Raw genomic sequence first — 22,837 nt, 5'->3', positions numbered from 1 at the left:
ACAAAACTCCGCTGTATTTCACAGGGTCTCCATGATCTACTTCTCTCTGGAAGGATAACTGGAAGGAAACAAGAATCCTCTGAATGTTCCTTGTATATTTGTATATTCAACATCCTCCTCCAAGCAGGACCAAAGCCCAGCACAATTCTGACAAGCAGAGACTCAAAGAGATTCAAAGTGCCACCTTCCTTTGCTGCTCAGAAAACCATTCTGGATTTTATTCTGGCTCTGGGGGACAGTCTGTGTCAATCTTTTCTGCTTTTTTTTTTTTTTTTAACACAAGTGTTGCAGGTTCAACTTTGTGCCTAACAACCCTGACAGAGTTCCCTTCACATTTTTTAGATGAGCCAGTGAGTAGCATTATGACAAATTATGGGGCCTGATGATATGTAAAAGGAACATCTCCTCCACTCAGAGGCTGTGGAGGAAATCAAAAGACTAAAAGAACTATTCCTGGCCAAAAAAAAAAAAAAAAGAAAAAAATAAAAAAAAGAAAGAAGAGCTCTGTGGGGAAGCAGCAAGGTTCATTATGGACAGATTATTCATGATTCAGGAGTTCATTATTAATGGATTATTTACAAGTATTTCCAAAGTGTTGTCAGCTGTTCCCCTGGGAATAGCTTTTCAATAATATCCACAACTTAAAGAAAGAATGATGAGCTGTATTGATATTTTTATTACTAAAGGCAGCAGGTAATCATCAATATGTTTAAGAGAAAAGCAAAGACCTATTTCCAACCTCCTCCACAGTTATTTTTTCACGTCATAACAGCTCTGGGCATATCCTGCACTCTTTACTTAGCAATAAATGACACTGCTGCACTTAAAACCTTGTGTATATGGAATTTTATAGCAGCAGATCCTGATGTTCTGTGACTCTGGGATTCTATGCAGACCTGCTCTGTTAGTCCACCCTTAAAAAATAAAATAAAGTAAGATAAAGTAAAATAAAGTAAGATAAAGTAAAATAAAGTAAGATAAAGTAAAATAAAGTAAGATAAAGTAAAATAAAGTAAAGTAAAATAAAACAAAATAAAATAAAACAAAACAAAATAAAATAAAATAAAATAAAATAAAATAAAATAAAATAAAATAAAATAAAATAAAATAAAAAATAAAATAAAATAAAGTCTAACATCACACCACAAATTGAAGCCCAGGTTTCCTCTTCCACAGAGGGAAACCTCCCCATCATTCCCATACATTCCATTCCACCACACATTACCAAGGCTCAGCTTCTCACTTCACATCTGGGATCCAAAGTTTAACCATTAGCAGTGGGGACCTAATTATTAATGAGTTTGCCTGGACAAACTGGTGTCTAATTGTACACAGAGAAACTGAGAAATAAAGATTGCAGCTGACAAATCACTAAAAATTAATCAATTTTCACATTCTCCTTGTAATCACTATGGATCCTCACACCAGAGTCTTTAGGTAATCAGGTGAGCATTAACTTACATTTTACCTTATTATTAAAAATATTAAGCACATATTAGTCTATGATGTATTACAATTAGGTTTGTTGTAATTTAATTAAACAGTGAGGCCTCTTAAGTATTCTATGAAACTCAGGTATGTTGCTTGGCAAGTGGGGTCTTCCTGAAAATTATTTTTCAGGAATCCTTGGTGATATTTTAGATATTTCAGAGATCTCCAAATGGGAACAATTACCATGGATGAGAGCTTAGTTTTGGGACAAAAATGTACATTAGTCACTGGGTAAGTATTGCCAGACATCTTTCCCTACATCCACCTTCCCAGGCTCAGATTGCTGGGTCATTCTTGTGTGATAAACACAAGATCTCACCATAAAATGGTGTTTATTTACAATAAAAAAAGGAAGCAGTTATTTCTGACTGCCCATTCTGAGCCATGCACCGAACGGTGGCCAGCCAACCAAAAAGTGATTATGTGTGTGACAATGCTGATGCTGAGCCCAAAGTAATAATATTGCTTCCAATTTTAAGGTTAAGCAAACCATGAACTGCCGTTTTATGTATGAATATGTTGGTTAAAGCATTCAAGTTGTCTGGAAATGGGCTGGATCCCTTTTGCTTTGTTTTGTTTGCCACTACAAAGCATCACCTCGCTGTTTATGATCGTCACAAACCAGCCAGCACTACTAACAACTTTCAAATGAGGATTTAAAAAGTATAATATCCTTTATTAAAAACTGTTTTCCCCTCGAAAAGCTTGCAGGACCACTGCAACACTGTTGTTGAAGTCCCAAAGGGAAGAGCTGTGGGAAGCAGAAAGAAGAGGGAACCAAAAGAGTCTTGGAGCTGCCAATTCCTTGTCAAATGAAGCAGAGGCAGAAACACTCCAGCTTTGCTTTGTCATCCATCACCAGAGAGTGCAGCTCGTCCTCCCTGGATTAAGGAGAGGGATTTGGAGCAGTGGGGAAGGAGCCAAAGCCACATCAATGCCGGCCTGGAAAGCCCAAGGAGGACGTGGGGCCGGCAAGGCCACAGCGCCTCTCATCGTGTGAAGCCTCCCTAAAAAACATCATCTTTGGAAATAAGCCCACAAGTGTTCCCCACATCCCTGAGTCCCACTCCAATGGGAGATTTGCTGGGATTCAGGGAGCCTCACAGAGCTGATGATGTCTCTTTATCACCGTGGAATCCGTTCCATGACTGTCTCTTCCCAGCCCACGGGTGAGCACGTTTGGGCTCAAACCACAGAGCCCACGCTGCAAGAAAGTCCCAACAGAACCAACAAGGGAGAATTTCTCCCCTTGAAAAGTTTACCTCTCCAAGGATTTTACCTCCCTGATGGAGACAAGATGGAATATTCCTAGCTGCCCTCCAGGTTTATTATGATTTGAGCAGCAAAGATGCACCGAGAGGCCCCGGAGTCAAACACCCCTGGCTGCTGGCACAGGGATGAGCACACACAGCTCAGCAAATGCAGACTCAGAGGAGCTTCTCTTCCAAAGGAAGGGGAAAAAAAAAGATCCTCATAGCTCTTCTGAGCTGCCTGGAAGCAGTAAAATGTAACTACAAAACAGGCACAAATTCCCCCCAAACCAGGATCTAGAATTTCAGACAATAGCTGAACCCAAATTCATTGCAACAAAACCCATCAGCTCTGTTTCAAAGAGCAAAAACCAAGATGACATTTTTTTGCTGGGAATTCTGGTCTGACCCCTATGTGGGACATGAGAACTGATTCAAAGAATTTAAAGAATCCTCAAAAAAAATTAAAAAAATTAATTAAAAGCTGCTTTTTTAGGGGTGGAACTGGCCAATTTGAGCTTAGTTTTAGGGAAGATACCACCCACAATCCAAATAAAAAAAAAGCAGTAGAAGAGGGGCTGTACCATGAGGGGGGCATTTAGTGGCAGAAACACCTCCGGGAAAGGCTGGGAGCCTGCAGGACTGCAAGAATTTCAGGCAGGTGGAGAAAAATGATATTGATTAATGGAAATAAAAATTTGGGGTGATACTGGAGCATTTTAATTGCATTTTTCCATCCCCTATCACAGCACATTCCAAACATAAGCTCTTCATTTGATGCACGGATAATACAGCATTGTACTCCAGCTTAGTATAAAGTCCTACTCCCATCTCTTTGAACCACACATGCATCCAAAAACTAGGAATTGCAGGATATTCAAATGTGAGAAACCAGAGGGGTGGCACTGAACAAGAAGCATCACTGACAATTAAGTATTTCCTCCTCTGGTGCCTGGAGTTCGATAGGCACGGCTTTAATGATTTTATTTTCATTTGAAGGCATCTGAACGAAGGAAGATGTGACGTTTTCATAGGGGAAGAGATAAACAGCAGCCTAATCAGCCTCTGAGACACGAGAATCTAAATGAAGGACCCAGCCACCGACCTTTTGCTTCTTTTAAAGCACACGGATTTATCCTCATTACGGGATAAAAACAGCCCTGGCTTTGCTTGGGAACGTCAGCCTCGTACCTCTCGCAGACAATCCCGATGTTTCCCGGCACAGCTGCCAAAATAGACGTGTTCTGGCAGCCTGGAGGTTAAACTGGATTAATTCCTAAAACCTGAATGCTGATCTGCTGTCATTTAACATGTGCTCAACATGTGTGCTCAGCAGCAACTGGAAATGAAATATCTCAAATATTATCAAACGGTACATCATTAAATATAAATTAGATGGAAACAGGGGAAAGCGAAAAATTGACTAGGAGTTCAGCTACTCTAAATGGCTAATACGGCCATTTTTCACCTGAAGCCCTCTCCAATACAGTTTTGCCATTAAGCAAAAACCCAAAGAAAGGTAATCAATTCCAACTAAAAAGCACTTCTCCCGGAATGACTGCACTTCAAACCCCTGGCTGGCTGCCAGCCTCGCCCCTACCCCCAGACAACAGCCATCAATGTTTCTGACTATCACAGGAGCACGAGGGGCCATGCATAATTGACTGGAAGATGGGCTAAAACTGTGCCCAATCAGTGTGTGATCAAAACCGCGTGGAATATTCAGCGCCACTTGATTACACGGAGCCTCGTCCTGGCGCTCTCCTCATGAAATCTCTTCAAGGTCCAGAGTACTGTAATAAGATCATTACTGTCAAGCGCTACGAATCGCAGGCAATGAGTCTTGGGATAGGAAGTCATACTTCACAAGCTCCTCTGGTCTTCCTTTTTTTTTTTTTTTTTCCCCCCCCTCACTCCCTCTTTTTTTTTTTTTGTATTTTACTGCGTGTTGAGGCAGCAAGGCGACGAGGTGACAGATAATGATCACATCACTGTGTGGCAACTAGAAAGGCACTTTTAAGAAAGAGCACAGAGAAATCAGCTTAAGAGAAACTCAAACAAAATTTTTTTTTTTTTTTTAAGGGCTTTTTCTTTTCCCCCCTCAAAAATTAAATAGAATTAAACTGTGCAGTATTCTCCTTTCATGAATTGTGATTTAATGTCATTGAATTTAATCATTTGATAGATTTTCATATTATCCCAAAGCCTATTACCTCACAGACAAATGGCCAATTTTCTCCAGCTCACGCTCACAAAAGAAACCTTTATTAATTTTTTTTTTTCTTTTTTAGAGTCGGGGGTGGGGAGAACTGGTGGAAAATGTCAGTGATGAGGCCTGTTCAAGTTTCCCTTTTTACCTACTGCTTCCTGGAGTTACACACCACATATGATGCATAACATCTATCACAAGTAACTGGTCTGTAAAGAGAAAGGTGGAGGGACAGAAAACAGGAGATTAAAGCACAGGATATAAAATAAACATAACAGCAAGCTCAGCGCTGAAACCTCACACAGGGCACGTGGATCTACAGCAGGGACTTCAGCTGATTTAAGGCTTAAAACTTGACAAAACAACACAGGTTTGAAATGACTGACTGGCCAGAAGCTGGAAATAAATAGCTCAGCACTACTGTTACAGGGATGGCATCAATACCACAGAGCATGGGAACTAGAGTGGCTCCAGTTGTGGTTTTTAACTGGACAAGGCTCCAGTGATGGGAAAACTGCTTAAGAGGAAGGGAAACACATCTGCCCACATCTCCAGCAACTCCCACCTACAGCACCTCCATCACCTCCTCCAGGCCTGGCACCTCCCACCATCTCCAGCAGATTAAATCCTGTACCACAGCATTCTCCACTTGGTGTTCCCTATGGAGAACCCCATCCTCACAGATTTGTTCCCTTTCAAACACTGGGAGGCTGCTCCTCAAACCTACCATTTGAACATCATCATTGCATGAAAAGACTCCATGTCCACAGAATCCCAGAATTGCTGGGGTTGGAAGGGACCTCAAAGCTCATCTTGTTCCATCCCTGCCAAGGGCAGGGACACCTTCCACTATCCCAGCACTATCTTGCTCCAAGCACTGTGTAACCTTGGGTACTTCCAAGGATCCAGAGTCAGCCACAGCTTCTCTGGGCACCCTGTGCCAGGGCTTGTCCACCTTCAGAGGGGAGAATTCCTTCCCAATATCTGACCTGAACTTACTCTTTCAGCCTGCAGCCAATATATGCACATTCAGCCATGTATTTAGTAAAATTGTTCATATTTATCGCCACTCTCCTCAGTTTTGGACGTGTTTTTCAAAAGACATCACAAACACTTTGATAAAAAAATCAAAACAATAAGTGGCAAAAATATTTCTTGATCTACAGGTAAATCTTTCTTCATCTACAGGTTGTTACTAAATCCATAATTGACTAAAATGTAGGGATTTGCAACTAAAAATGAATTAACAGCCTGTAATTTTTCTGTGTGTACCTCTTGATTATGAGTTCTTATCAGCCAAGAGCTGATATGTTTAATAAGCCTTGGGTAAATCAGACCTGACACAATCCCCCTTGAATTCCAGGACTGAGCTATCCATGGCAAACCTCCACACCCAGGGCTTCTGAAGGGAATTATTTGCACTCTTTAAAGGATGCTGTTTCCCACTGGGAGCTCAGCTCCAACAAGCTGATGAGTTTTGAGGCATCCTTCAAAAACTCAATCTTCCTTCTACACCAAAAGACCCTGTTTATTGAAATTGTGACACTTTGCCTCGAGAGGTCAGTGGGAACAGGAGGACAAGGTTATATTGAGCAGAGTTACTTGATTTCAGCCTTTTCACTGGCTGTAGCTTTATAACACATAATCACCTAATTGTATGATATTTTAATTTAGGTAGACAGGTTCATCATGGGAATGCCCTACACTCCAGAAAAACTGGAAGGCACTTGTAGAACAGACATTCTTATTTAAAGAACTGAACTACCAACTTCTCTAGCAGGACTAACATTTTACAAACACTCATTGCTACCTTGCAAACGTCACCTGGACATCAGGAGCCGTTCTCATCACCAAGGTCTCTGTGTCAAGCTGCCAGCACATTGCTGAGGACACTGATTACCCAAAGCCAGTGAAATGCCAAGGTGTCACTTGTTGTGAATCAGTTACAAAGCTACTCAAAACTTCTTCCTTCCCCCATAAAATCAGGCCAAATCCCAGCGTGGCACTGGATACACAGCGAGCCCTTCTGCTGTCACAGAGCTCAAAGCACGACTAATTTTTTAGGGAAACGTAGCAAATAAAATCAAAGTGCTGTCGTTCCCTCACTCTCCAGATGTGCCAGTGTGTGCAACCATCACCAATTCATCCCAGGCCTCATCCTTTCCAGAATCCCCTTTTCCTGCTGACCACCACTGCGACGCTTTTCCTTTCAACCAGGTAGGCGGAACCGGCCGCCTCTCTCGACCCCGGCTTCTGAAGGGAAGCAGGAATCTTTCAACTTGTTTAGCCTGCAATGAAGTAGGTTAAAACAATAGATGAGCTTCACCTCCCTTGTCTTTCACTCCTCAGCATCAACTTAAGTGTCTTTCAGCAGCAACCCTTTCATGTCAGGGAGGCTGTGGCAGCCGAGGCTCGAGGATTCCCAACAAGTGACCTTTCTGCCTTGGTTGAAAGCCAGGCTCTGAAGATTCGGGCTGGTTTTATTAATTTCTGCCCTCCTGCTTCCCCTGGGTGCACAGCCCTCAGCCAGGACTGAGCTTCCTGTGGATGAAGTCACAGCTGATGAGTGGAATTAGAGCCCAGGAGTGTTTTGACAGGGAGAGGTGATAAACTCACAGATGCTCAAACAAGCATCTGGCATTACGGACAACAGATATGGGCACACACTGCTGGGCTTTCCTTTTGAAGTTCTCTTGCAGGCAGGAAAAACACAGCTAGCTATTTTGCTCATTTTTAATGCCAACTAAACCCTAAGACCTGCTTTGTTTTGGGAGGTACTGAAAGAAATTGTTTCCTAAAAAGCAGCTGGAGCAGAGAATAGTTGGTCAGAGGAGGCTTGCAACTCTTTCAAGATAATCCACAAAATAAGGATGCAAATACTTAACACATTCCTACAATCTCACTGAAAGCAAACTCATCAAACTCCAGGTTTAGGAAGTGGGTTTCCTTTTTTTTGGGTCCAGTAAGAAAATCAGCAAAATGTTATTTGCTGCAATTCCTGAAATGTTTCATGTACAGGAAGACCACACAAATGACATGATGACCAACAAACTACAGGTGAATTCAGCAGTAACCCTAAATGGATTACAAACCTGTTCAAAACCCCCCAACCTTGCCAGAAATCTGCTTATTCTGCCAATCCTCCAGTTCCAAATAAATGCTTCTTCTCTTCATTCAGCATTGCAGTTAAAATGCCACCTTTGTATCCTTCTCTCTTTAAGCCCTGAATATTTTTTAAAAATATGAACATTTACTTCCTAAAACTTCAGGCCCTTAAAGAGACCAGAAATAGAAGCAAAACCTGCTGTCCCTAAACCTTTTATCAGAAGATGCACAGAAATACTGCATGACAGGATGGGAATATACTCCTCTTCTGTATGATTGGGGTCTGCACTGGGATTTTAAGTTTTATATTTATGTATTTATTTTCTAGAGGGGAAAAGCTCAAGATAAAAAAAAAAAAAAGGCAAGCAGGAAATTATTAAGGAGTTACTGTTTTCCCCTCTTGATTCCTCCCCAGACTTTGTGTTGTTGCTGTACCCCAATAGCATTTACACAGCAGGCTGTAATTATTGACAGCTGATTTATAAGGACCAGCTGAAATAATTAGGATGGCAAGATCACCAGGAATAACTTTTGTGGTGTTCCTACACAGACAACACCTGTTTGCTGTACACTTAATTATCCTCTGATGGACTCTGAACACCTTTTACTTGAAGAAGTTTTGGTGGCAGCTTAGTTCTGGGCATCACTTCAAGCAACACAATCCATCCAAGGACCTTGACATCCAATGGATTCGATTCCAAAGGTTATAAACTCTTTAATAGGTGAGTGGTTTTGCCCTTGCTGCAGCTGCAGGTCAAGATATTACATTTCAGAGAAAAGGCAGTGACGATGCTGGGGCTTTTTGTGCTGGAAAGGTTTGTGAACATGCTGTCCTCTGACAATGTCAGAAGATTTCTTCCAGACCATAAAAAGCCAAAAAAAAAATAAATTAAATATATATCTAAGAGCAGCAAGTAAAAATACTCTCCTTCATCATGGTGCTTAATACAGCCTATCATAATTATTAGCATTAACAATACCACTTCTGCTCCTTGAGCTGTTTCCATAAAACTTCCAAAAATCCCAAATTACTTTTTTTTTTTTTACATGCTCAAAGAAATAGAATTTTTATTAGTTCAGTGTGGCCACCACATTTCCTAACCTCTGCACCCAAGGAAATGTATGTAAATGTATGTTAAAATTGTGTGGAGGACACCACAATGTGGTGCCAAGAATGTTTCAATCACCTGAGGGTACAATGCCAGCAGGTAAATCACCAAGATGCTGAGGAAAGCTTAGGGTGGGAGACTGCAGGGGAAATGCCCACAGGTTTTCCACACATCTCAGTGACCCTCTGTATTGCTTCTGATTTATCCACTTTAAAAATAAAAATTTCAGTGTTATACAGAGAACTGCATTTCCCCAGTTCACCTCACCAATTCTGGCTGTGGGGTGGTTGAAAGGGCCAGCTGAAAGCACTGATAGTTGTGCTTATTGCTAAAAGAACAAATGAGAAGTCTCACTAAACCTTGTTCTTCCATCCACAGAAAACAAACTAATATATTTTAATTTCCCACTTACCTAGGGCTCATTTTCAACACAAAACACGTGTGCTTTTAAAAAACAAGGGTTTTTAAAATACCTTTACCAGTTTACCCCAGCAAAAATAAAAAAAAAAAAGAAAAAGAAAAAGATTTCTTAGTGAACTGGGGTTCATCCTTTAGCTAAAAGCCAGAAAGTGTGAACCTGGAGTTGGGTCTGGACTGCACAGAGCAGTGAAGCACCAGGAAAAGCAATTACTGCACAAGGGGCAGAGAACAAATACCTTTGTGTTAAGAAAACAGTTCTGAGAAGAAACACAAAAGGTCCTTCTTTGTCCTTCAAAAACTTCTTTAGAAACAAATGATGAAGAGGAACATGGATTTCAGAGAGTTTGGAAAGTCTGCCTGAAGTTGCTGCTCACATGTCCTGCTCCTCAAGCACCGTTTCCCAGCTCCACCTGCGCGCACGCACGCGGAGCTTGGGGGGTTCTGCCCCAGGATGCTGAGAGAGGAGATGAAATCCTTCCCTGGCAGGGTGGGCAGGCCCTGGCACAGGGTGCTCAGGGAAGCTGTGGCTGCCCCTGGATCTCTGGAAGTGTCCAAGACCAGGTTGGACAGGGCTTGGAACAACCTGGGATAGTGGAAGGTGTCCCTGCCCATGTCCCACCCCAGGAGTGGAATGGATGGGATTTAAGGTCCCTTCCAACCCAGCCCATTCCATGATCCTATGGTTCCCCTGAGGGAAGGAGAGGATGCTCCCATCCCACTGGATGTGATTGTGCTGGCCCCACTGGCCAGATCTGATAAGGAAAAACTTGGAGAGCAGGGGTGATCCCTATGCTGAAAGGCAGCCTGGGGCTTCCCTAAAATCCCAGTGATGGATGGAGGGGAGGCAGGCTCAAGCTGGCACAGCCACAAAGCCTTAAAACTTAACAAGAGTAAGAAAAATAAACACTGGCAAAGATCTTTCTGTGAAGAATATTTCCAAGAAAGCTTTTTAATTTTTCTGCTTGTTTTCCAGCTGAAAAGCTTTCCTATTATCCCAGGCTGTTGCAGGAAGTGCAGCAGCACAAGGGGACCCAAACAGATGAGGCTCTGAGCAGCCATTCCTCTTTGAAACACAGCTCTGTCTAATCCTGCTCCGAGCAACTTCAGGCAGCATGGTGGGAAAAAAACTGCTGGTTGCTGGCACCTTGCCTAATGTAAGCATTCCTGCTGCTACCCTCAAAAACATCGAAGGATTTTTTTTCAGTGACAAGTTCTGCACAGAGAACTGAAAAACTTCTCCCTGGGTTTCGCTGCACTGGAAAAAAAAAATATAAAAATTTCGTAAGAATCTGATTTTCTGAAATAGGAATCAATTTTAATTTTAATTTTCGTCCAAGTGCAGCACAGGTGCTTTAGCATTTCTGTTGCTGTGAGCATTGTCTCAGAAAAGCTGCAGAAAGATAAACCAAGGGAGATGAAAGAACCCATCCCAGAAAGAGAGGGCTGTGCATGTGCAGATAGTGTGGAGAGAGAAGAATCAGCATGACCTTTATGGAAGGGCATAAAAGGATGAGCGTCAGTCCTTGGAATTGGTGAACCACCCTGAGCTCAGTGTCCATCATCGTGATATCTGAATACTTGGGCAGAGGTCAATGATCAAAGCAGGCACGTTCAAGGAGGGAAAAAAAGCCCTGCAAAGTGCAGTAAAAATGCTCGAGTTTGCTGAAGACCAGATTTAAACCTCATTGAACACCTCAGCTTTGGTGCAGACGAAAATGAAGGAAGCCAGAATTGCTGTTTGAAAGCTGACACTTGAAACATGCCTGGAGCCAAAGGAAGGCAACACGGAATCTAGAGTTACCCACACCATTTAACTCTGATCCATTGTACCTGCCTGAGAACAGCGACTGCAGGAGGATCATCCTCATCCTCCTCCTCCTCTGCACATGGAGCCCAGGATTTCCAGAAGGAAGGAAGGAAAGAAGACACGGTTCTCCCACAGTTACCACCACAGATTTTGGGAGCTCATTTGCAGCAAGTCACCTGCACATCTCCCAGAACATCATCTTTGATGGCCTAATTTGGATTTGGGGGTCTTCAAAAGTGCAGTAATCCTCTGAGGGTGCAAATCTACATTGTGGTGGGGGAAGAAAAATCCCCAAGGGCATCTTTTAGGTCACTGGGCAGATTTGTAGCCAAGTGCTGGAGAATAAGGAAATAACTGGAACTGAAAACTGCTTTGAAGTGCAAGAGAGATGTGGAAACCATAGAATCACTGGATATCCAGAGTTGCAAAGGACCCACAAGGATCACTGATCCAACTCCTGTTCCTGCACAGATACCTCAACACTCCCACCCTGGGCATCCCTGGGAGTGGTGTCCAAACTCTCCTGGAGCTCTGGCAGCCCTGGGGCTGTGCCCATTCCCTGGGGAGCCTGGGCAGTGCCAGCACCCTCTGGGGCAAGAACCTGTCCCTGAGATCCAGCCTAAGCTCCTCTGACATTCAACAGCTTGGAGAAAATACCCAGAACAGCCTGAACCTGGCTGGACTCGAGGATCTTCGAGACCTTTTCCAACCTGAAGGATTCGGTGATTCTGCCTTGCACCAACACAAATCCCAGAAAATGCAAAGGCTGCCAGGATTTGGAAAGAGCAGCCCCTTCAGCCTTTTTGAGTCTTGCTAGGACGTCCTTAATGGGAATGTACAACCACTATTACTCTTTGTGAGACGCCCTTCTCCTAAAAGGACAGGCAGCTCGAGCACGCCTCATTGCCTTCTCCTTCAGCTCCCGCTGACAGACGAGGCTGCCTGTCCTCGCTGTCAGCCATCCCCTCCCAGCCCTGCCAAGGATTCAAGGACCAGCAAGATTAGCTGTCTGCTGAAGGATGCCCAGAGCTCTGGGGTGCCCAGAGTCCTGCATGGAAACTCCTGATTCTGCTCTTGTGGCCAAAGTGCTGCTTTTCAACAGCAGGGTTGTGCTTGAGAAGAGATGTTGTAAAATTACAGAATTTAACAACCACTGAGGCCCTCCTGAGACACAACTGGCAAGTCCCAAACAGAACAGAGTGCTCACCTCAGAAGACAAGTGAGAAGAGGCAAGTCAATGGAAGCTGATAGGATCATGCAGAGGTCTGAACACTGTAACAGGAGGTGTTGGCAGTGCTGGAGCGTGTCCAGAGGTGGGAATAGAGCTGGGGAAGGGGCTGGAGCCCCAGGAGCGGCTGAGGGAGCTGGGAAAGGGGCTCAGCCTGGAGAAAAGGAGGCTCAGGGGGCCCTTCTGGCTCTGCACAAGTCCCTGACAGGAGGGGACAGCTGGGGGAGGCTCTGGTCTCAGGAAACAGGAACAGGAGGAGAGGGAACGGCCTCAGGCTGGACTCAGGTTGGATACTGGGGAAAATTTCTTCAGAGAAAGGGTTGTCCAGCCCTGGCACAGCTGCCCAGGGCAGTGGTGGAGTCCTCATGCCAGGAGGATTTAGCATTTGTGTGGATGTGGCACTTGGGGATGTGGATTACTGGTGGGCTTGGCAGTGCTGGGGGAATGGTTGGACTCGATGATCCCCGACGGCTTTTCCATCCCAAATGATTCTGCTCCCTTTAAGGCTCCCTGTGTGTTACTGAGTTGCTGCTGGCTAACAACTTCTTGCCCTTCTGGAAGCACACTGATCCCATTTCTAGGAGAGGGGACAATTTTGTTGAGCTAGTGCGAGAGTATTTCAGCTAAGACAGTGGACGAAGAGGAGAAGAGGAAAGCGAGGAGGATGAAGGACGGACTCTGCAGTCAGAACAGTGATACCAGGGACAAGAGACCCAACTGCAAACCCCCCACTGCTCCCTCTTGGTCTGTGCCTACTGCCCAGGACCACACAGGCTCCAGCTCCAGTGCCTTGTGAAAATAAATCTCCCCAGGAGAAAGAAAACATACACCTATTAGCTGCTCAGAAAGAGATTTTTCAAAGGCTCTCGATATCCAGCTGGTCTTGATTCATATTGACTTCAACAAAATATTCTTGGGCCAATGGTGAATGCTCTGAAAAATCCCCTCTGTAATTTGCCATTGAGGTATGAAAATAAGTGGTGTAAAAGGGCTTCTTTAAAAGAAAAAGGGAAAAAAAAGGCCAAATTAAAAATGAAAGGTTGAACTAAAATTTGGCTTTGGGCCATAAACTAGGGGGGAAACTAACAGCAAAGATAGTTAAATGACTGGAAAGAGAACACAACAGGAGCTGTTATGAAAAAAAAGCTGATGGGTTTTTAAAAAAGGATTTGTATAGATAGCTGGGGAAATAAATTCCGGATGTGATAGAAGTGCAATTGAGAAATTAAATAAATGGAAAATAAGGATGACTAAGTAGTAGTTAACATGCCCCTTCTCAGTTGTATAGTATTATCACATCTATTTTTAATGTCTCTTCAGCTGTCTGCAATTGTCATCCTTTCTTCAGAACTTGTTCCAACATTCTTTGATACTGAATTAGCTGTTTTTTACTCTCCCATGCTTACAACCACATCTTTTTCTTACTCAACACTCCCCTTTTCCCACAATGTTATTCCATTGTCTCCCTTTTTCATCTCTCCTTATGTGTTGACTCCCCAGTTTCTGAGCCCTCCAACCACCCTTGTTCATCTTTTTTTTTCTGGAGCTCTTTTGGTTGAATCCTAGCATGTTTCTTTTCTTCTTTTCTAAAGCTGCAAGCATGTTTTATATCATATCTGGCTCCTGTACACATTGTTACCCCTTCAGAAGGGCATTGAACAGCTACAGCAGTGTGGAAATAGTGAGCTAAACTAAGGGAGAAAATGAAGTTCTTTTTGGCTTTTGCTTTCTGGCTCATAAAAAAAAAAAAAGAACCCAAACATTTAAACTCTCCCCTTTTCCTTTTTATCCTCAAATAACACAAGCTTTCCATGAGCAGGTGAATATTCAAACAATGAGAGGCCATCAGAAGTGCTGGCCATTCTAGAGCTCAGGATGTGCCTAAGGAGATGTGATAACACAAGATTTAATAATACTGAAAAAAATACCCACGTTCTGATGTGATCTGTGGGCTACGGAGTGAACCTGAATTTTTCCTCCTTGTTAACCTTCCAAGTGTGCCTCTTCCTTACCTCAACACCTATTGATGGCTCCATATTAACTTGAGTACTCTGATTTATTAAAAAAAAAAAGTAAAAAAATGACTCTAAACACATTTCAGGCAGCTGAATTCACCACTGTGATGCCTCAAAGGGTTCAGCTCCATCATTACAAGCTCAGTCTCTAATTTCTCACAATTCCCCTTCCCTTGTGCATTCAGAGCCAAGGCTGTAGCTGAGCTAACAACACTCTTTGGAATGGCATTTTCAAAATCCAGGCTTGATTTATACTTTTTTTTTGAAACCTACCTTCAGCTGTGCCCGAGATCCCATCAGCTTTGAAGTTGCTTGTGCTTTTCTTCCGGCGGTGCTTCTTTCTGTTGGCGTGGGGGGAAGGAGGGGGGTCCAGTTTGGGGCTGGTGGTGCTGGATATGCTGGGGCTGGAACACACTGAATCTCCCAGGCCTGTGTCTGCAGTTGGGGGAGGAGAGAAAAGAAGGGAGAAAAGTGAAAATGCTGTGAGATTTAAATGAGTTGATCATTAGAATCCGAGCTATAACCCCTGGCTGTTTGCAGATATGTTCTTAAGCTCTTTCAGGAGATTCTCCAAGCAATAGCCATCGTTTTGTTCAAAAAGGTACAAAAAAACCCCAACTTGGCTGAAATGCTGAGTCAAGCCCTGTTAGATTAACAGAACTCAGAATCAATTTTAGGAGCAGGTCTGCTGGAACACACAAAAACAAAGGGAAAGCACTTTATTGCTTCCAATTGCTCCTTCCTCCAAAGATCTTACCTAGCCACAAATGAATTTGTGTAACACTTGGACATTTTAATACACAAACAGAGCTACCCCTGCATCCCCTGGATGTTCTCTGCTGCCATTAATATCAGACAGACACACACTGAAAAGGCAGTGAAGGAAATAAAGGCAGGAAAATAGTGTACACCTGGTACAGGTAATAATGGTGTGATAAAGGGTCACTTCCTACCTGCTCGCAAGGAAAAGAAATAATCCCATGTTACCCTCTTCAGTTTCCTGCTTTATTAACTCCAACAATTTTAAGAACTGGGTCCTTCCACATAGTAAATACTCAAGTAACCTTAATCCAGGATTTCCCCCCAAGGTTGGTAATATGATTTTTGTTTAATTACTGGCTTGGTTTGGATTTTAATTATAAAATTCCACATAAAACCTACACTTAAAGGAAAGTACTTGCTATTATGGAAAGCGAAGCCATTTCCAGAACCTTGCTTAAATACCATATTGCACCTTAGTGCAGTATCAGGACTGCATTTATGTGCCATATCCTTAAAATCTCCTAGACAGATATTCAGCAAATACATTCCCATGATGGCCTTTTGGGGTTAAATACTTGATGATTGGTTTCAGAATAGCAGACACAGGGAAAAGAATAAAATCCTTATTATAAAGCTTAAGTGTAATAATAGGAGTGCATTTAACTTCATATGTCAGAAAAATACCAAGCCAATGATTATTTAAAAAAATAGCTCTTGAGTTTTTTTGGCATAGTTAAATTACCACAGAACTGCCTGTTTTACAAAACCCAACTTATTTTGGTTTCTTTTTCCTCCTAATAAAGTTTATTCACTAATTACCCCCTAAGCACAGTTGTGCTCTAAGTTATTAGTGGGGGATAAATTATGTAGCTAATTGCCTGGCAAGACAGACCAAACCAAACATTAATCTTTATATTAAGGATTTCTGTTCTTTTCCCCACATCCACTAGCTTAAAACCAGTTCCCAAGAATTTAACCCCAAATGGGAATCACAGGAATGTGTTTTACTCTGTGTAAGTGCAGGAGATTTTAAGGATTTAACTGGTGCAAGTGGCTCTCCTGGCATAGTTTGCTGTCTCTCCAGGAGAGAAGGAAGGCAAATCCAAGTGGAAATCCTGGTGGGATTTTGGTGCCAAGGGGACAGAGATCCCTTTGGATCCATGCCATGGAAAGAAGATGCAGAAAGAGGGTGCCAGAAACACAAAGGCACAGATGCAATGGGGTTACTGCCAGTCCCAAATCCTGACCTCCAGAGGAGCCATGGCTGCCCCATCCCTGAAACTGCCCAAGGCCAGGTTGGATGGAGCTTGGAGCAACCTGGGATAGTGGAAGGTGTCCCTCTCTGAGGTGTTGGAACTAGGTGATGTTTAATGTTCCTTCCAACCCAAACCTTTCTGGGATTCTATGATCCAAAATGCTCACTTTCCCCCCCCCCTCATTCCCAGCTTTCACTTTAGAAACAATTAACCTGCCCGAGTTCATCACCTCCTGCACCTGCAGCATCAACCACCATGCCCTGCACCCATCAAACAGTGAAAAACCCCCACAATCCTGAGGCAAAACCACAGAATATATCCCATTAAAAACCATCAGGGTAGATCCACACACTGGTGGCAGCTCTGTCTAATTTCCAGGCCGTAAATCCCCCCAACAAAACCTGCTCGAGAGCTCTGAAAAATGAGGGACGTACGGGGTTGATGCCTGGCGTCGGAGAGCTGAAGAATTAACCTCCCGTGGTAAATCCTCGTCATCCACAGCCCCTTCCAGGTAATAACCTGCTGTCCTTGGGTCAAACTACTCTCAAGTGGGAGCCTGGAGCTCTCCCTCCCCCTCAACCAGCAAGGAAAGGCTGATCCCCCATAAACGGACCCGAGCCGATATCACCGGCGTGTCCCTGCCCCGGATTCCCGGTTCCCGAGCCCACCCTTTGAAGATGGGAGTTATTTAACATTCCCCTGGTTTAAAATATGAGCAATCAAAAGGCGCTGGGCTTCCACGCTGTGCTCTCCCATTTCCCACTCCTTCTCTTGCCTGACAAGGTATTCTTCAAATTGAAAAGGGGGCTCCTGAAAGCCCGGGCTTCGGGAAACTGTAAATGAGTTCAGGCTTCAGCCCGCTGAATGCAATTTCATCCTCCTGACTGAATACAAATAATGCATTTTATTTGGTATCAATTACCACGCCTGAGAACAGACGACCACTGCTGGCACTGTTAAATATATAATGAAATAAAATAAAAAATAAAAAAAAAAATAAAAAAGAAGGGGAAGAAAAAGGCATGGAAAAAGGCACGGCAAATTAAAAAAGCAAGCGCCTCATTACTCCCCATCTCAAGCAGCTTTGACAGAGGCACTGGAACTCATAAGCCGTGTTCCACTGGGCTGGGATGGGCTGTTTTGCAGCCATCCCGCACGTTCAATGTCAGCCATTAGTTCTTCCCAATCGGGCATCAATGTTCAACACACACCCGAAAAAATATATAATACTGGTAATAATAATAACAATCTGCAGCCTCTCCGAGCTTCAATACTTGAAGTATGAGTCAAAGCAGCAGTTTCACTTTTCACTCGGGAAGCTGACAAGCATGACTAGAGGGGGAATAAAATAACATTCAGTTCGCATAAATATCAAGCGGGCTGCTTGAGACTGATGGGCCAGGAATGTATTCTTAGCCATCATTCTGGCAGACAGGCCCAAGGACACTCATAACTTATTTTACAATCATTTAGTTTCAGCTCAAGTGGAAAACGTGACAACTTATCTCTGCTGACAAGATGCCATATCGAACCTTACAATTAACTCTCCCCCGATTATCTGCCCAGCCCATCATTAGCTCTGTGGCGCTTGATGGACTGTACGGGCGCAGCTTCCCTTGATGATGGTCATCATTTGCAGGGTGCAGAGCTCCATTACACGACACTGAGGACAAAACTCTCCCCTTGCCACCTAGCTGGGGTTGTCCTGACCGGCACGGCCTCGCTTTTGCAGCTGTTTTGAAGAGTGATGTGCAGCAAAACGCTGCTGGAAAATGTCTTCTCCCGTAAAGCGGAGCATCCTCGTGTTTCAGCCCGCGCCTGCTGCTGCCTGTGACCTCCAGGAGCGAGCCAGAGATGCCCAAGCTCTGTCCCAGCAGCCAGGAGCCTTCCTCCCTGCCCTCCATCCCTCCCCAGTGCCACTATTAAATACTCCTTCAGCAGGAGGGCAGAGCTGACACAGCCACACCGCAGAATCAGTCGGCTTGGAAGGGACCTTAAACCCCAACTCCTGCCATGGGACACCTTCCCCTATCCCAAGTTGCTCCAAGCCCTGTCCAGCCCGGCCTTGGACACTCCCAGGGTCGTGGCAGCCCTCAGGACGTGCAGCATCTCCAGACCCAAAAGCACCAAGTGACACTTGCTGACCAAACACCCCTCGAGTTATGAAGAGATGGGACATAAAGCCCCACTCCTCTTCACATGGTGATTTTTCTCTACAGGTGCACGACATGTGGATTAAAACAGATTGTTCTGCTTGTGCAAGTCCAACCTTCATTTGTGAGAATTTACCAAACAAAACAAAAAAGCCAATGCAGCTTTTACTCCGCAAAGAAAGTGCCATGTCTGCTTCTCTCCAAGATCCATTTTGTAATTATGGTCATGAGAGAAATTCCTTTCAAGTATGACAAACTGTGGCAGAAGAAAGGAGGGGTGGAACAGAAGAAACACTTTGTGGAAAAAAAGAAAACACTTTGTCTACAACTACAACCCAGAGTCAAGAGACAGAACATTAAATGAAAACCAATCCTCAGAAGAGTCTCGAGAGCTCTGCTGTTGTACTGGGCTTTATTTGCTGTTTGAAACAATTTGATATCCTCAGTATTACACATATATTGTAAAAAGTAACTTTCCATCCAATTCTCACGTCCTATCTTTTTTATTATTTAGTTATTTGGAAGCTGCATGAGCTCAACATATGGATCTCAAAGACTACTTCATTTGTGCCCCCTAATGACTTTTTGAGTGTCCTCCTGGATTTGAAAAGGGTGGAAAATTAACAGAATCATCACTGAATCGCAGGACTGGAAGTGACCCAATAGATCATCCCATCCCACCCCCTGCCATAGGCTATCCCACATCCAACCTGGCCTTGGGCATTTCCAGGGATCCAGGGGCAGCCACAGCTTCTCTGGGCACCCTGTGCCAGGGCCTCTGCACCTTCACAGGGAGGAATTCTTTCCCAATATCCCATCTATCCCTGCCCTCTGGCAGTGGGAAGCCATTCCCTGTGTCCTGTCCCTCTATGCCTTGTCCCAAGTCCCTCTCCAGCTCTCCTGGAGCCCCTTTAGGTCTCACCGGAGCCTTCTCTTCTCCAAATGAACACCCCCAACTCTGAACTGTCTGAAACTCAATCCAAACCCAGACTGTGCTTCTTGATGCTCCTAGACCAGAAAAACAACAACCTTGCATCCAGAATTCCCGAGCCCCCGCACCAAACCCGTCCGAGATGCGACTCCTCCAGCACCGCAGCACCTGGCACTGCAGAGGTGCAGGAGATGCCAGCACAGGAACCAGGGAGGCCAAGGAAATGAGGGACAATAAGCCAGGATGAGCACCCCAGGCCAGGGTAAAGGAACTGGGGGTGGGAAAAGCAGGAAAAGAGGCAACATGTGAGGTACGGGAATAGCACAGCACAAAGGCTGGGACACAAAAGTCCAAGAGCGGAGCTTCGTCGTTGGCCCACGGTTCCTATTCTCTCTCTCACACACACAACCCTCTCTCCTGTGTAACCATCTGCAGAGGAACCAAGGATATTCTGACCCCTTCTATCTTCGTGTCTTTTGATTTATTTCATATTTTTGTCAAATCACCTATTTACAAAAACTTGAAACAAACTCAACAGGTGACGCTATTCTCCACAGACCAAAGTCGAGCTTGATCTGGTTTACATTTTTCTTGCATCTTCTTGTTAAAATTTTCCAACAGGCTTTCAAAGTGAAATTAGACTTTTTTGTCAAGCCCAGCTCCCCAACACGGCCTTATTCTCAAATGGCTGGAGATTGATTAATTTGGGTTTTTGATTTGCCGAAGTGACAAGAAGTCAGACATTACAAAAGCGGGAGCAGTGAATGGGATCAATTAAAGAGCAGAAGCAGCAACACAATTAATAGCACCAGGTTCAAGAGGAGAAAGAAAGCGCTGATGACGAAAACAACAGCAACAGCTCTGCCTGCAGCAGGAATCTTTGCTGCGACCCAAGGAAGGCTGAATCCAAAGAGGGTGTTTCAGAACTTTCACTATGCCATTAGTGCTGAAATGAAATAAGGCAAAGATGTCGGTAGCTGGTGGACTGAATAATAAAAAAATAGCTGGACACTTTCATCCTCCACACATGTGTTTTAAATAAAGGTGAGAAAAGCAATCCTTTTATTTAAACAGGGGAAGCAAGAGACTATAACTATCTGTAGTTTGTATTTCAGACCCATTTCCCTGAGCTGTGATTTTTCTGACTGTGAAATCCACTGCTCTCCAGCTTCCCTTTACAGCTATTACCATAAATGCTCTATCAAGTTCTTTATCTTCCTCCACCGCCTCAGACCGAAGTTAAAGGGATGCTGCAATCGCACAGCGAACGCGGAAGGCTGAAGTCAGACACGGATGTACGGGACTGACATTAAAATCCTGTCACAACTGCAGCTTGGCACAAGTCTGTGGATGCAATAAACACTTGGGAGAAAGGGTGGCACGAGATTACAGCCTCCAGGATGAAAAAAAAAGGCAAATATTTGTCAAGCACGGAGAGCTCACACCTTTGGGAGGAATCAGGTGCATCTGGTCATCACTGAGCTGAGCTCAGTCGGACACTCAAGCTATGAAGGGCTTAAATTAACCTGCTGCACTGAAGGAAATTAAAGAGAGCTCTGAGCAGAACTGGGGGATGGACACCAAAGAGCCCCAGGAGTCTTCCCTTGCCACAGCATCTGTCATTTTTGCAGCCTTGTGCCCAGAGCCTGCAAATGCCAAAGCTGTGTCCCGTCATCCTCAGGAAGCCCCACTGAACGATTCAATTCAGTTTTTCAATTGCTCAATTCAACGAGCAATTTCAACTAAATAAGGAAAACAAAGGTTCCTTCTGGACAGCAAAAGAGGGATCTCCCTGCTTCTGGAGGGTCTGGCTCTTGCTGTGTGGCAGCACCTCAAGTGACCAGACCTCAGGGTGCGAGCATCCCTTCAGCTTTGTGGCAAGGGAGGGACATCGTCCACAGCCTGGGGAGAGTCAATCAGTCTCAAGATGCTCAGGTACAGATACAGGAAGGCATCAGAAATTTTGGAAAGACCCTCATTACCATCTCCCTTATCTAAAGGGAAGACAAATCACCTCCAGCTCGTTCCCTACCAACACACAATGTTGGGCCATCACAAAGGAAGCATGAGAGCAGAAATGCAACAATAGAGCTTAAAAAAAACCTACAAAAGTGAATTTTCTTTCCTAAGGAAGAATGCCACACATTACAGTGCTGGCAAACAGCATCCTGCTCCCTGGAACTTGAAGGATGGCTAGGAAGAAAAGAAGCTCCCTTTCAAAGGAAGCTCCTCGTTTCCAGGAGGAATTCACCAGCTCCCACAAGGAGAGGACACAACTATTTCTACATAATTCTCTCCCGTGCTGCCAGGACGGTGACAAGCAAAGCAAAGACGGTGTTTTAGAGGACCTGCAACCTCAGAATGTGAACTGGGGATGAGATCCTAATCCTCCTCCATACATCTTGCCTGGAGCAGGTTTAGGTCAGGGGCAGGGATGATATAAACTACTCCCTGAGCGAGCAGGGTTTGTTAATTTATCTCATCCTCCGTTACACAGACACATCCCTACAGTCCCCTCCTCTGCTCTGGATGTGAACATGCCCTGTGGAAAGATCAAGCCTGACAAGTTGTTTGAACACATAAGGACAACAAAGCAGGAAAGAGATGCAAGTCTGGGATGCTGCAGGATGCCACCACATCCCAAGGCAAACTAACTTTGTGGCTCCTGCTGAACAGACCTACAGTCGAGATGTACAGGGAACATCCCTAATTCTTCTGGCAGAACGTTTGCACTGGGGAGCATCAGCCCTGTGAGCCTCACGTGGTGTCAGCCTGAATTGCTCCCAGCTGGGTGTAAGATGCTGTTTCCCTGGGATGTGGAACAGAGAGGTGAAAAACAGCCACAAAAGGCAGAAATTATGGGGATTTACTGCAGGTAACTTGTTCATTTCAGGGAATTTGTTCCCTCCCCACGAGGGAGAAAGGAGATGGATGGTCCTTTTGAAGGCACACCTCAGCGCAGAAGCTCCTGGTTCAATTCCAGGTCATGTGCTGCTCTGTCTGGGGTAGTTTGGATGGGGCTTGGAAGCTGGAAGAGGATGGTCTTTAAGGCCCTTCCAACCCAAACCACTCTGAGATTCTATGATTCATGCTGGGATTGG

At 44.3% G+C, this 22,837-nt stretch overlaps 1 protein-coding gene across 13 annotated transcripts in view; it reads right to left on the bottom strand.

Moving 5' to 3' along the window:
* The window catches only part of AGAP1 (ArfGAP with GTPase domain, ankyrin repeat and PH domain 1), a 301,042-nt gene that overhangs the window by 58,758 nt on the left and 219,447 nt on the right, over positions 1-22,837 (bottom strand). For all 13 annotated transcript variants that reach the window (XM_023930576.2, XM_086898932.1, XM_023930573.2 and 10 more), the window contains one exon: positions 14,908-15,069. In XM_023930576.2, coding sequence (XP_023786344.1) covers positions 14,908-15,069 — 162 coding nt within the window. The remainder of the gene's footprint in view (positions 1-14,907; positions 15,070-22,837) is intronic.

The sequence above is a fragment of the Cyanistes caeruleus genome, chromosome 7 (genome assembly GCF_971803275.1).
Source record: "Cyanistes caeruleus chromosome 7, bCyaCae1.hap1.1, whole genome shotgun sequence".
Lineage (NCBI taxonomy): Eukaryota > Metazoa > Chordata > Aves > Passeriformes > Paridae > Cyanistes > Cyanistes caeruleus.
This window is presented reverse-complemented; position numbering and strand designations above follow the sequence as displayed.